The 13225-nt window shown below is 33.1% G+C and overlaps 1 protein-coding gene across 13 annotated transcripts in view; it reads left to right on the top strand.

Moving 5' to 3' along the window:
• The window catches only part of Chd9 (chromodomain helicase DNA binding protein 9), a 248958-nt gene that overhangs the window by 222241 nt on the left and 13492 nt on the right, over positions 1–13225 (top strand). For 8 of the 13 annotated variants that reach the window (XM_071604701.1, XM_071604708.1, XM_071604699.1 and 5 more), the window contains 5 exons: positions 3565–4470; positions 5424–5587; positions 6443–6715; positions 7545–7713; positions 12635–12774. In XM_071604701.1, coding sequence (XP_071460802.1) covers positions 3565–4470; positions 5424–5587; positions 6443–6715; positions 7545–7713; positions 12635–12774 — 1652 coding nt within the window. The remainder of the gene's footprint in view (positions 1–3564; positions 4471–5423; positions 5588–6442; positions 6716–7544; positions 7714–12634; positions 12775–13225) is intronic. The other 5 variants (XM_071604705.1, XM_027939062.3, XM_071604707.1 and 2 more) reach the window with 4 other exon arrangements.

Genomic DNA, 13225 nt, shown 5'->3' on the forward strand with positions numbered 1-13225 from the left:
ACTAACCTATGTCTTTAGTCCATATTTTAGAAACTTTGCTAAAGGAATTATTTATCTGAATAATTTTTCAAGAAATGAAGCCCTGTCTTGTGAGACATTTTAAAGAATTTTTGTATATGATCTCCACTTAGGGCTATCTTAAAAAAAAAAAAAAGATAATGAATTAAGCTTAGTTAAGGAACTATTCTGGAATGAATTTTAGCGTCTTCAAAGCCCAGAGAAATAACTCATTCTCATCCTGTAGCAGTTCTTGTCAATAATGCTCAGTATGAGCAGTTTTCTCTCTTTTTTTTTTTCACATTACCTTTTTTTTAATTGATTGATTTTTTTTTTTAGTGCTGAGGAAGGAACCCAGGGCTTTGCATGTGCTAGCAAGTGCTCTATCCCTGAGCCACAACCCCAACCCTGTCTCCATTTTTTTTTATTGACTATTATTTAAGTGGTGGGGCTGAAAGTATGACTCAGTGGTAGACCACTAACATGGGCAAGGCCTTGGATTTGATCCCCAGTATTGCAAAAGTATAGATGCACACACAAAATTTATTTTGTAGTTTGACCTCTCTTGTCCCTTGTGTGAGCCATATCATTCATGTGTGTGTGTGTGTGTGTGTGTGTGCATGTGTGTTTTTATAAAAGACATAAATTCTATGTAGGTTTTCGTATGTGTGTTTATGTGCACACACAAACTATATGTGTATACATGTGGGTATACACAAATATTTTTAGTTGTAGATGGACACATATTCATTTTATTTATTTATTTGTTTGTTTGTTTATTTATGGTGTGATACTCAGGATTTAACCCAGTGGCTCACATGTTTCTTATTTTAATTTTCTTTTATTTAAATGGATCTTTTATTTTTATTTGTTTATTTGTTTGTTTGTTTGTTTGTTTGTTTATATGTGGTGCTAAGGATTGAACCCAGGGCCTCACACATGCCAGGCAAGTGCTGTACCATTGAGCCACAACTCCAGCCTCTTAATTTATTTTCTTACAAATGTTTTTGTCAGTCTATCCAGTAGCTAATCACTTGATTACCCAAATACTAGCTGCTGCAAGTAGGTTTCATTATACTTTCAGGTCTGTTAAAAGTAGGTTTCATTATACTTTCAGGTCTGTTATGTCCTAGTGATCTAGTAATTATTTGAAAACAAATAGCAAATACTGAAAAAAAAATTAAGTATTTATATTTATTTCTTAAATGTCCACAATTATCTCCTAATAGGATTTATGTACCTTTGGGGTACTATATAAATTCTCAAATTGTGATTGTAGTCGGTACCAATATTTCCTTGATTTTTTTTTAATACAGTGTTGCTTTTGTTTTGAATTACGTTTAGACTTACAGACAAGTTGCAAAAATAAATAAATAAATAAACAACAAGTTTGCATATATTTCTCACCCTGCCTCTCCCAATGTTAAAATCTTAACCTAACTAATTATAATCATCAGACCAGGAAATTAATGTTAGCGTAACTCCATTATACACATGGGATTGGTTCTAGGACATCAGAGAATATTAAAACCCAAGGATGCTCAAGTCCTTAAATAAATTGGGCAGTATTTACATATAACCTATATATATTCTCCTAGAGTTTGAATCATGTCTAGATTCCTTTTAATACCTAATACAATATAAATACTATGCAAATAGTTGTATTGTTTAGGGCAGAAAAGTCCATACATGTTTAGTACAGACACAAGTTTTTTATTTTCCATCCAATGTTAGTTGAGTCCATGGATGCAGAATCCATGAATGTAGGAGGCTGACTATTGTTGATTGAATTTTACCAGTTTTTTCACTAGTGTACATTTTTGTTTCAGGATTCCACATTGTAATTGGTTGTTCTTTTTCCTTAACCTCCTATAGTTTGTAACAGGTTGTTAGTAATTTTTATCTTGGTACCTTGAAAAACATTGAATAATTATTTTGCCATATATCCTTTGATTTGGGTTTGTCTTGTGTTTTCACATGATTGGATTGAGATAGTGTATTTTAAGCTGGAGTAACAGAAATTATTTGTCTTTCTCACAATGTAGTTTCATGTAGTTCAAGATGTCAGTCTCTTATTACTGATGATGTTGATTTTAATTGTTTAGATAGTTTATGATGTGTTTTTCCACTATATTTTTGCCCCTATAGTTAACAAATATCTTGAGGAGTCTCAAAAATTCAATTTCTCCTCAAATTGTCACCCATTGATTTTAGTATCTGTCAGATACTAAATCTTATCTGTAACAGTTTTTTTATAGAATTCTGCTTCAAGGAAGAACTGTTTCTTCTCCTTCTCTATTTAATCAATTACTCATTCCTATCAATATGAATTCATGAAATTTTATTTTATTCTATAGGTTATAATCCAATTTTTTAGCTGAAATTATTCCAAATTTGGCCATTAGGAGCTCCCTAGGTTGGTCCCTGCAATATTTTTAAGTGCTTGCTAAATACTAGTAACCTAGATTCACAAATATATGACCTCTTCAAAAGTAATGGATCATAATCTAATGTTGAAAGTGAACTACCTCCAGCTGGTAGTTTGTATGGTATTTGGCAGATATGCTTGTGTTTCTCTCAATTTGAAAAATTCCTTGGTTCTCCTATGAGTTCACTGTGATGCCCTAAGTTACTTGTGCAGTTTAAGATGCCATTTTTTTTTTTTAAGTTGGACACATACCTTATTTTTATTTATTTATATATGGTACTGAGGAGCACGGTGCCTCACACACACTAGGTGAGCACTCTACCGCTGAACCACAACCCCAGTCCTCTATTTTTGTGTTTTTTTTTTTAAAGGAGAGAGAGAGAGATGGACACAATGCCTTTATTTTTTTTAATGTGGTGCTGAGAATCAAACCCGGGTCCCGCCCATGCTAGGCGAGCACTCTATTGCTGAGCCACAATCCCATCTCCTCTATTTTGTATTTTAAGTGAGTTTAAACAAATGTTTTTCCTCTTGATCAGTTTATAGGGAATTTCTTAAAAGTAAATTTCTAGTTAATTAGCATACTTCAAAAATAGTCTTACTTTTTAGTTATTTTAGAAGATCTGTACTTTGTGTTTTTTTATTGATTTATTTAGATACTGGTGATTGAACCCAGGTCCCTGTACATATGAGGCAAGCACTCTACCAACTGAGCTACATCCCCAGCCCTATTTATTTATTTTACTAGGGATTGAACCCAGGGGTGCTTTACCACTGAGCCACATCCCCAGTCTCCTTTCCTTTTCCTTCCTTCCTTTTTTTCTTTCTTGAGACAAGATCTTGCTAATTTGCTTAGGGCCTCACTAAATTCTTAAGGCTGTCCTCAAACTTGTGATCCTCCTGCCTCAGCCTCCCAAGTCACTGGAATTACAGGCATGTTCCATCACACCTGACTAATCTTTCATATTTTTTATTAATTATTTTTAAAATTTATTTTCTTATGTAAAAATATTAAAAAGAAATTTTGGAAATTGTACAATGATACTGAGTAGAGATGTGTTTTAGACATTATGTTATTTCTTTTAAGTCTCTAATAAAGTATTTTTGAAGTTAAAATTTTTGTCTTTGTTTCAATGCAGAATTGGTAGATCCAAATATTTTTATCCAACCAATCACAGAAGAACGGGCTTCTAGGACTTTGTATCGCATTGAACTTCTAAGGAAAGTACGGGAGCAGGCCCTTCGACATCCACAGTTGTTTGAACGCTTGAAGCTTTGCCATCCAAATCCAGACTTGCCAGTCTGGTGGGAATGTGGCCCTCATGATAGAGATTTGCTTATTGGCGCTGCTAAACATGGGGTCAGCCGAACAGATTATCATATTCTTCGTGATCCTGAGCTCTCATTTATGGCAGCTCAAAGGAACTACAGTCAAAGTAAGATGACTCATTCAAGGACGTCTACCCCACTTTTACAGCAATACCAAGTAGCACTTTCCACTTCTCCTCTTACCTCTTTACCTAGGCTTCTAGATGCTAAAGGTATTATTCTAGAGGATATGAAAGTTAAAAGTGAAACCCTTAAAGAAGAGCCTCAGTCTTCTGAAGAAGAATCTATGTCTTCTGTGGAAACCAGGACACTAATAAAGTCTGAGCCTGTAAGTCCAAAGAATGGTGTTTTATCACAGGCTACTGGAGACCAGAAATCTGGTGGAAAAGTTGAAACAGACAGACGCATGGTTGCAGCCAGAACAGAACCCCTAACTCCAAACCCAGCTTCTAAGAAACAGAGAGTCCACAAAAGAGGATCAGAATCTAGTTCTGATTCTGATTCTGATTCTGAGAGATCATCCTGTTCTTCCAGATCATCATCTTCTTCGTCTTCCTCCTCTTCTTGTTCCCATTCTCGATCAGGCTCTAGTTCTTCTTCATCCTCATCATGTTCGTCAGCATCATCTTCATCTTCCTCCTCCTCTTCCTCCTCCTCATCCTCTTCATCTTCATCAGAAGAAAGTGACAGTGAAGAAGAGGAAGTCCAAAAGCGAGGTATATGCATAAAGTAATTTCACTATTTTTAAGAGAACTTTTCAAGGGAAAATGAAAATTTGATTTAGATAACTTAAGCATGCTTAAAATTCTTAGCTCAAATTTTATGCATACAGCTTTTCCTAGAAATTCATTGTGTTGAAAACGAAACTAGAACTACTGGTATATGTTCCCTAATCAGTATGCAAGACATTGCAAAACAGATTAGTCTGAAAAAATTAGAAGTTTTACACAGTAAATTGCCTTACATTTGGTAGTACGTTTTCCCCTGGAACAAGTTGATCAGTTAGCAAACAAAAGTTAATGTTGCATAACAATTACCAGGAATCTTAAATAGGCAAATAAGAGTATAATGGCTCATACTTGACACCTGTCTACTCAGAAGGATATAAGATAAGACCTACAGCTTGTCTTCAGGGTAGTGTTAAGTGGTTCTCCTCTGCAAGTATCTTTGCAAGTATCTTTCAGGCTCAGGAAAATGAGTCAACACTAAGCATGTGCTAGATCCACTCTAACTTAAAGAGCCTCCTACCCTACAGGAACCAGAATCTCTTATAACTACTCCTTAGGCATAACATTCAGGGTTACCACAAAGAATAACAATTATGGTACACCCATCAAGTATTTGTATTTCTCTCAATCCAGATAAAGTCTTCCAATCAGAAGTCAGTCTAAAAGTAATGGTTACTTTACTGTAATCTAGGTGAATTTTTCCTTTTTTATAAAAACCATTTTTTTCTACCATTTATTTTTACTTTTTCATTTTCAAATATCTCTGAATATTAGATTTGTGAAAGCATATATGAAGAGATTGGGAATGTAGCTCAGTTGTAGAACACTTGCTAGCATGCATAAAACCCTGAGTTTGATCCCCAGCATTGCAAAAAAATAAAAATAAGTGCATATAAAATTGTCTTGTGCAGTCATTTTTAAATGATTATAATTATTCTTAGCAGAAAGTACCCCTCACATGAAAGCCTATGATGAAGAAAGTGTTGCATCACTGAGCACTACCCAGGATGAGACCCAGGATAGTTTCCAAATAAACAATGGGACACCAGAATCTGCTTACTTCTTACAGGGTGGATACATGCTGGCAGCTTCATATTGGCCAAAGGTAAAGGAATGATTTATTGATGTTTTAGCAGTTTTCTATGTTGCTATATAGTATTTTCTATATTGGTATTTTCTTATTATGTGAAAAAATAAGTAATTGTAAAATGTGGAATGACATTTTGGCATTAGCATCAATATATATGTCATATCCATCCATTACATTAGTTCTACTTTAATGTGTATGCTTCTCAACATAACTTTAAAATGTTTAGAGTAGCTTGGCATGGTGGCACACACCTGTAATCCCAGTGGCTTGGGAGGCTGAGGCTGGAGGATTGCAAGTTCAAAACCAGCCTCAGTAACTTGGTGTGAGGCCCTAAGAAACTTAGCAAGTTTAAAAAAAAAAAAAGTTTGGGGATGTGGCTCAGTGATTAAGCATCACTGGTTTCAATCCCTGGTACCCCAAACATGTTTAGAGTAAAAGATAATGAATCCTTATATTCAAGTTAATACATGCTTTCAACTGAGATGCTTTAAAGAAATTCATTACAGCCAATTCTGACCTTTAAAAGAAAGTTCATTTAAGTACATGAAGTATCAGTGGTAAAAAGCAGCTAAGACTGGATTAAAAATGGGGGAACTCTATCTATTATGTTACAAGACTAGTACAGAAATCCTCAACTTTAGGGAATGAGTTGGATCTCCAAAAGTTTGTCCTTTATTATTTTAAAATTATTATTATTATTATTTTTAGTTGTAGGTGGACACAGTACCTTCATTTATTTAGTTTATTTATGTGGTGCTGAGGATTGAACCTAGAGCTTCACACATGCTAGGCAAGCTCTACCACTGAGCCCCAGCCCCTGCCCTTGGCCTAATTATTAAAACTATCCTTTGATGTTGCACACTTTTCTAGGATCGTGTGATGATCAACCGGCTGGACAGTATTTGTCAAACAGTTCTGAAAGGGAAGTGGCCTTCTGCTAGAAGAAGTTATGATGCTAACACAGTGGCTTCTTTCTATACCACAAAACTACTGGACAGCCCCGGAGCAGCTGCAGAATATAGCGAGCCCAGTGTTCCCACTCCCCCAGGTGCTGGTGTCAAAGAAGAACATGATCAGTCAACACAGATGTCAAAGGTGAAGAAGCATGTACGAGAAAAGGAGTTTACAGTGAAAATCAAAGACGTATGTGTATTTTTATTGCCCTAGGGCCTGATTGCGATTGCGGTGTGCAGCATGCTTTTCCTGCAAATGGCTGCCTGCTCTTAACTCTTCCTTTCTTCACATACTTGTCTTCTGGTATTTGCATTTTCTTTTTTGATATCCAGGTTATTAAACTTGAATACTAGAGGGATCATCATTAAATATGTTTCTCTCCTTATACTTCTGAAAATTGTTCTGCTGATCAAGATGCTTTCTTAAACAGTGTGACAATTTCTGTTTTGATTTTTTTTTTTTAATATATAACTGTACTTCCTCTTTTAAACATTTAGCATGTCCTGTTATTATACTGTTTATTTTAATAGAATTTTTGAATCTTGGTTGATTACTAGGTATCTAAAATATAGGTAACATCATCTGTGTGTTATTATGAATAATGTACCTAGAGATGTATGATTAAAGCTGAAAATGTACTAGTACTGTTTTGCTTTGAAAAGTATATGGTACATGAATTTTTTTCACTTAAGATAGAAATGATTCATTGTAGATATTTTTTATTCAATTGATTTATAAAGAAGATGGGAACTTCACTTATGTTTCAGGGTTTTACTTCACTTTTTTTTAAATATTTATTTTCTAGTTGTAGTTGGACACAATACCTTTATTTTATTTATTTTTATGTGGTGCTGAGGATTGAACCCAGTGCCTCCCACGTGCTAGGCAAGTGTTCTACCACCAAGCCATAACCCCAGCCCACTATTTTACTTTTTCTAAGTAAAAATTTTCTTTTACTATCCTACAATAAGATTTTTGTTAACATTTTCTGTTTTAATAATGGTGTCTTTTTAAACAGGAAGGTGGTTTGAAGTTGACATTTCAGAAGCAAGGGCTTGCCCAAAAAAGACCATTTGATAGTGAAGATGGTGCTCTGGGGCAGCAGCAGTACCTGACTCGACTTCGGGAACTTCAAAGTGCGTCAGAGACAAGCCTCGTCAATTTTCCAAAATCTATGCCTGTATCAGGTGAAATGCATATAATATTTTTCTTATTATGAAATATTTCCTACCATTTCAGAATTCTTTTATGATTCTCATAGTAAAAATTCATTTTTTTCCTTTAATGTCTGAACCAGTGTTAAGTCTATAACGTAATAACTATAGCTTGAATTTTAATAAATATAGAGCTTTTAATATGACATTTTAAATCACAGAGGTCAGTTTAGTTTGCAGGCTTGAATATTTTGGTGAAGACTCTCTTTTTGTACCAGGAATGCATAACCACTTAGCCACATCCCCAGCCCTTTTTATTTTTTTGAGACAGGGTCTCACTACATTGCTTAAGGCTTCAGTAAGTTGCTAAAGACTGGTTTGGAACTCCTCCTGCCTTAGCCTTCAGAGCTGCTGGGATTACAGGCATGTGCCACATCATGTCCAGCTGAAGACATCATTTTTGTAAAATTACTTCATACACATAAAGTTTAAATAGCATTTCAATATTGAAGTATATTGTGAATTCAAAAACCAACACCTAAACCATCAAACCTACCTGTAGTCACAGCTACTTGGGAGGCTGAGGCATGGGGATCATAAATTAAAAGCAAAACATCTAAGTCACAAAGTTAATAGTGATTGGTAGAAATTAAAATGAGAAATTTTAGAAAGTTTAAAAGTTTCAAAAATAGTAATAATCCAGATAACTGTAGTATACAGGAATGAGTTATGACTAATCCCCAGAAGTTTTATCCTCATGCAATTCTTGTAGGACTAAGATTATTACTATTTTAAACTGTTTTGACTGTTAGGCAGCTCTAATTGTCAGAAACTTCTTTTTTATTTGAAAGTAAATTTACCTCCTGTCAGTTCTTTTCAAAGATACTGCCTTTATAAGCAGTATAGAGTGAACCTTGTCTTTATGTCTGTAATATTTCTTCTAAAATTTTGGTAAATAGAAACAATAAGTATTTACTGAGTATGTAAGTGGTACTAGGTGCCCTGTGCTCTATAGGTACTAAAGACATTGTTTCTATCCTGACCTAATTGTGCTTTGCCTGTGTCCTTTGTAAAGTTTTTGAGAATTGAGAATGACATTGCAGATCAACTGAGTCTCACATACTAATCTCCCAAAATTCTAATTTCAGTTATAGCAAAGAAATGAGTTGAATTTCTTTATACCTTCATTATATAAGGCTAAGAACTCTATTTCAGTGTTACAGAATACTTGGAAGCATTCCAGAACTACAGTATTTGCATGGTGTATGGAGTTCCTACATTTTAGGAAAACAAGGCTTTTTTATAAATGTTATGTTGAATTTATTGCTATTCCCAGTTGCTGATACTATCACTTTTTAATTTTAAATTAGTTTAGCTTTGTCAAGCATCCGTTTTTATACAATTAGAGTTCTATTATTAAGGCGTTTCTTTTTCACTAGAAAATGGGAATGGATGGGATGATAAAAGTGTGCTTTTGTCTAACCTAAATGGACTTTAATAATATCACAACCCTTATCTTGATGACTCCACTATAAATGTACAGATTGACTCTATCATCTGTACATTTTATTGATATTACTGTTGAATATTATATAGGCTTCACCTATAAGTAATTCTTTAAAGTTTTTAATAGTATCAATAGGAGCATTGCTTTTGCAACTATACAATAGGTTGACACTATATAGAATTATTATTAAGTATTATATCATCCTTTTTTTAGCTATAAATGGACACAACCTCTTTATTTATTTTCTTTTTTAATTTATTTTTTATTTGTAGTTGGACATAATACCTTTATTTTACTTATTTATTTTTATGTAGTGCTGAGAATTGAATCCAGTGCTTCGCATGTGCTAGGCAAGTGGTCTACCGATGAGCCACAACCCCAGCCCCTCTTTATTTATTTTTATGTTCTGAGGATCAAACCCAGTGCCTCACACTTGAAAGGCAAGCGCTTCACCACTGAGTTACAGCCCCAGCCCTCATCTGTCTTTGTATATATATATTTGTATATATATATTTGTATATATATATTTGTATATATATATATATATATATATATTTGTATATATATATATATATATATATTTGTATATATATATATATATTTGTATATATATATATATTTGTATATATATATTGTGTATATATATATATTTGTATATATATATTCATATATATTGTATATATGAAAATCTGGAATCTGTCTTTTTGACATGACTTTTTGGAAAGCTTTAACATTTTTGAGCCTGTTCTTATTTGTGAAATGATTAACAGGAATACGAAAGAGGTTGCACTGTTGAGTAGATTACATTAATAACGTGGCTACTAAAGAGCATGGCGTACAATTAGATACTACATAGATGTTAAAATTAGGTACTCCCAGAGTCTATAATTGGATGCTTAGCAAATGCTTTTATTGAAATTTTTAATTTTCAAAAGGCTGTACATTTTTTATTCTTGTGATTACCTTTTGAATTTTATTTGAAAGCCTAAATAAACACACCAAGTGAAATATAACTTAATTCATGAAAGAAAGTAAAATAGCACAGGTTACAACAAGAAGACAAAACTAAAGTACTCATTCCAGAAACTATGTGGAGTAGCAGATAAATGATGACAGAGCTAAGCAACCTGTGGTTGAATTCTGTCTTTTATTAACTCTTGTGACATTGAGCAAATGACGTAATGCTTCTGATCTCATTTATAAAACAGACTTAATAATACTTCTGTGTTTTCATTCTGTTTTTGATGATTTAAGATAGCAATAGCATTTGTAAAATGCACTCCAATATCTGGCTCATAGTAGGTATTCAATAGAAAGAGGCTTTTTAAATATTGTTATTGTTAGATCTAAAGTAAAGACAACAAAGACTTTATAAAGTTAAATTTTCATTTTTAAATTCTAGCTTAAAATGCATTGAAAATATTTATTAAAATCCTCATCAGAAATAAGTCGTGTTAATATGTAATTAAAACAAAGATTTGGCCATATAGAATATTTTTATAAATGAATGCTTTGGTGTGTACAGATGTTTTTTATTGATAATTACAGTAGGTACTTTTATGTAGTACACAGGTAGCACTAAAGGAAAAGGAGAAAAAAGTAATTCACTCCCTTTCATTGCTTGGTAGACTACACTTGTACATTAAATATTAGGTAATACATTTTAAAACAAGGGCATTTATGCTGGGCATGGTAGCATACATCTGTAATCCCAGTGGCAAGGGAGCTTTAGGCAGGAGGATCACAACTTCAAAGTCAGCCTCAGGAATTTAGAGAAACCTTAAGCAACTTGGACTCTATCTCAAAATTTTAAAAAGGGATTGGGATATGGTTCAGTGGTTAAGTGGCCCTGGGTTCATTCCTTGGTGCCAAAAGACAGAAAAGATTACAGCCTGCTTATGAAATGTGAATCTGTGTTTCAAAAATTATCAGTGATTAAGCTCTAGGGCAGTGGTTCAGAGTTGCTCGTGTAGAAATAGGATTGATGCAAAGTAGTTCATTCAATATTGAATTATATTGTGAATTCAAAAACAAACACATAAGCCACCAAACCTACCTATAGTCACAGCTATGTGGGAGGCTGAGGAATGGGGATCACAAATTCAAAGCAAAACACCTAAGTCACAAAATTAATAGGGATTGGTAGAAGTTAAAATGAGAAGTTTTAGAAAGTTTAAAAGTATTAGGATAGAAAGCCATGAGATGTTCTTATGAAATATAATGGCATTTTTAAAAGTAGTAGGAAGATTATTGTTTTTAAAGCTAAATATATACTATAGTAAAAATATTTGAAATCATTTATAATATTATGTTAATATAATTTGATAAATTTTATTACGGATATAATAAAATCCTTTTTTCCATAGTGTTTTGTCCCATTTTAGTACTTTCACATATATAAATTATTTTTAATTGTAATTAGTTATTCCTTACCATATGAATTAAGGAAGTTTTTTTTTTTTAAGTTGTTGATAGACCTTTATGTTATATATTTATACGTGGTACTGAGAATCGAACCCAGTGCTTCACACATGCCAGGCCAGTGCGCTACCGCTGAGCCACCGCCCCTGCCCCTTAAGGAACTTTTTATAAGGTTACAGAGCTAGACAAAGGGCTACACTTTTTCACAAAAACATAGAACTTCTCAAAAAATTCTCCTTAATGATTGAAAATACATTTTTCACTAATGCATGGCTACTTATTAGGTATTTATTTAAAAAGTAAATGAATGGAACTATTTCATACCTCTTACAAATATAACTATTAAGTGCTTACTAAAATGAGGAAGGTCAACTTTAATTTGATAACTAAAACTTTACTGATGATCCTAAAGAAAATGTCTTAAGTAGGTTGGAGCAGGAATTAACAATGGGAAATTGAGAAATAAATTAGTGCCTTTATTAAGAAGCAGCACAATATAGTTCAGTTAAAAAGTTTTGGAGTTACAAAGACTTGAAGAAGTTAATTTTATGTTTGTATTGGCCATATTTTTGAGTTGAGAAGGAGAATCTGAAGAAAATAGAAATGAGTAATTTTAAAAATAAGCTTTTAGAAACTGTAGGAATTAATGGGTTTGAGAGGGTTTGTCTTGAACAGGAGAAAGGCACGCTTCCAACTCAAAAAGAGAAGACAAGTCAAAAATTCAAAGAAGCCTGTTAGACACCTCCAAGTTTAAAACTTGGAGGGGTGATTTTTTTTTGTAGTGCTGGGCATTGAACCCAGGGCCTTGTCATGTGAGGCAAGCACTCCAACTGAGCTATATCCCCAGCCCTAGGGTGTAGAGGCAGTAGTGATGTTTTATTTCAAGAATTGCTTGATTTATGATATATAAAATAAGAATTAAACTTCCATATAAATTTAGAAAACTGATTACTTTTACTTTGTTTAAGAAGTAAAATTTTATCTCTATTTTGGTGTTTAATTTGATTTAATTGTGTGTTTAATTAGGAACTTCCATTCAATCAACAATTGGTGCCAATGGAGTGATATTAGACAACCAGCCTGTAGTCAAAAAAAGGCGTGGAAGGAGGAAGAATGTAGAAGGTGTTGACATCCTCTTTTTTAACAGAAATAAACCACCTAATCATGTAAGTAAAGTAACTAAAAATTACTGATACTTGAGTTCAAAATTCTAACCCATAAATATACACATTGTACTTATGTGATTTTACAAATATAATGTTAATAAAAAATTAGAAGTGTACTATGCATTTTCAGATTTTGTATTATTAGTAGAATCTGACATTGGATAAGATTCATGAAAATCTTAAGATTAAAATTTAGCAGAATTTAATGCAAGAACTTTTTTCCCTTCAATAAAGAACAACTCCCATGTCCATATGTGAAAACATCACAGTGAATCCTACTATCATATACATTCACAAGTATGGGATCCTAACTAGAATAAAATATATTCTGTGCTTGTATAATAATATCAAATTGGATTCTACTATCATGTATAACTAAAAAGAACCAAAAAAAGAAAGAACTACTTCATTGAAGCATGGAAATAAATTTACATTTGGTGTTTTTCTGCAG

Source organism: Marmota flaviventris, chromosome 18, assembly GCF_047511675.1.
Source record: "Marmota flaviventris isolate mMarFla1 chromosome 18, mMarFla1.hap1, whole genome shotgun sequence".
Lineage (NCBI taxonomy): Eukaryota > Metazoa > Chordata > Mammalia > Rodentia > Sciuridae > Marmota > Marmota flaviventris.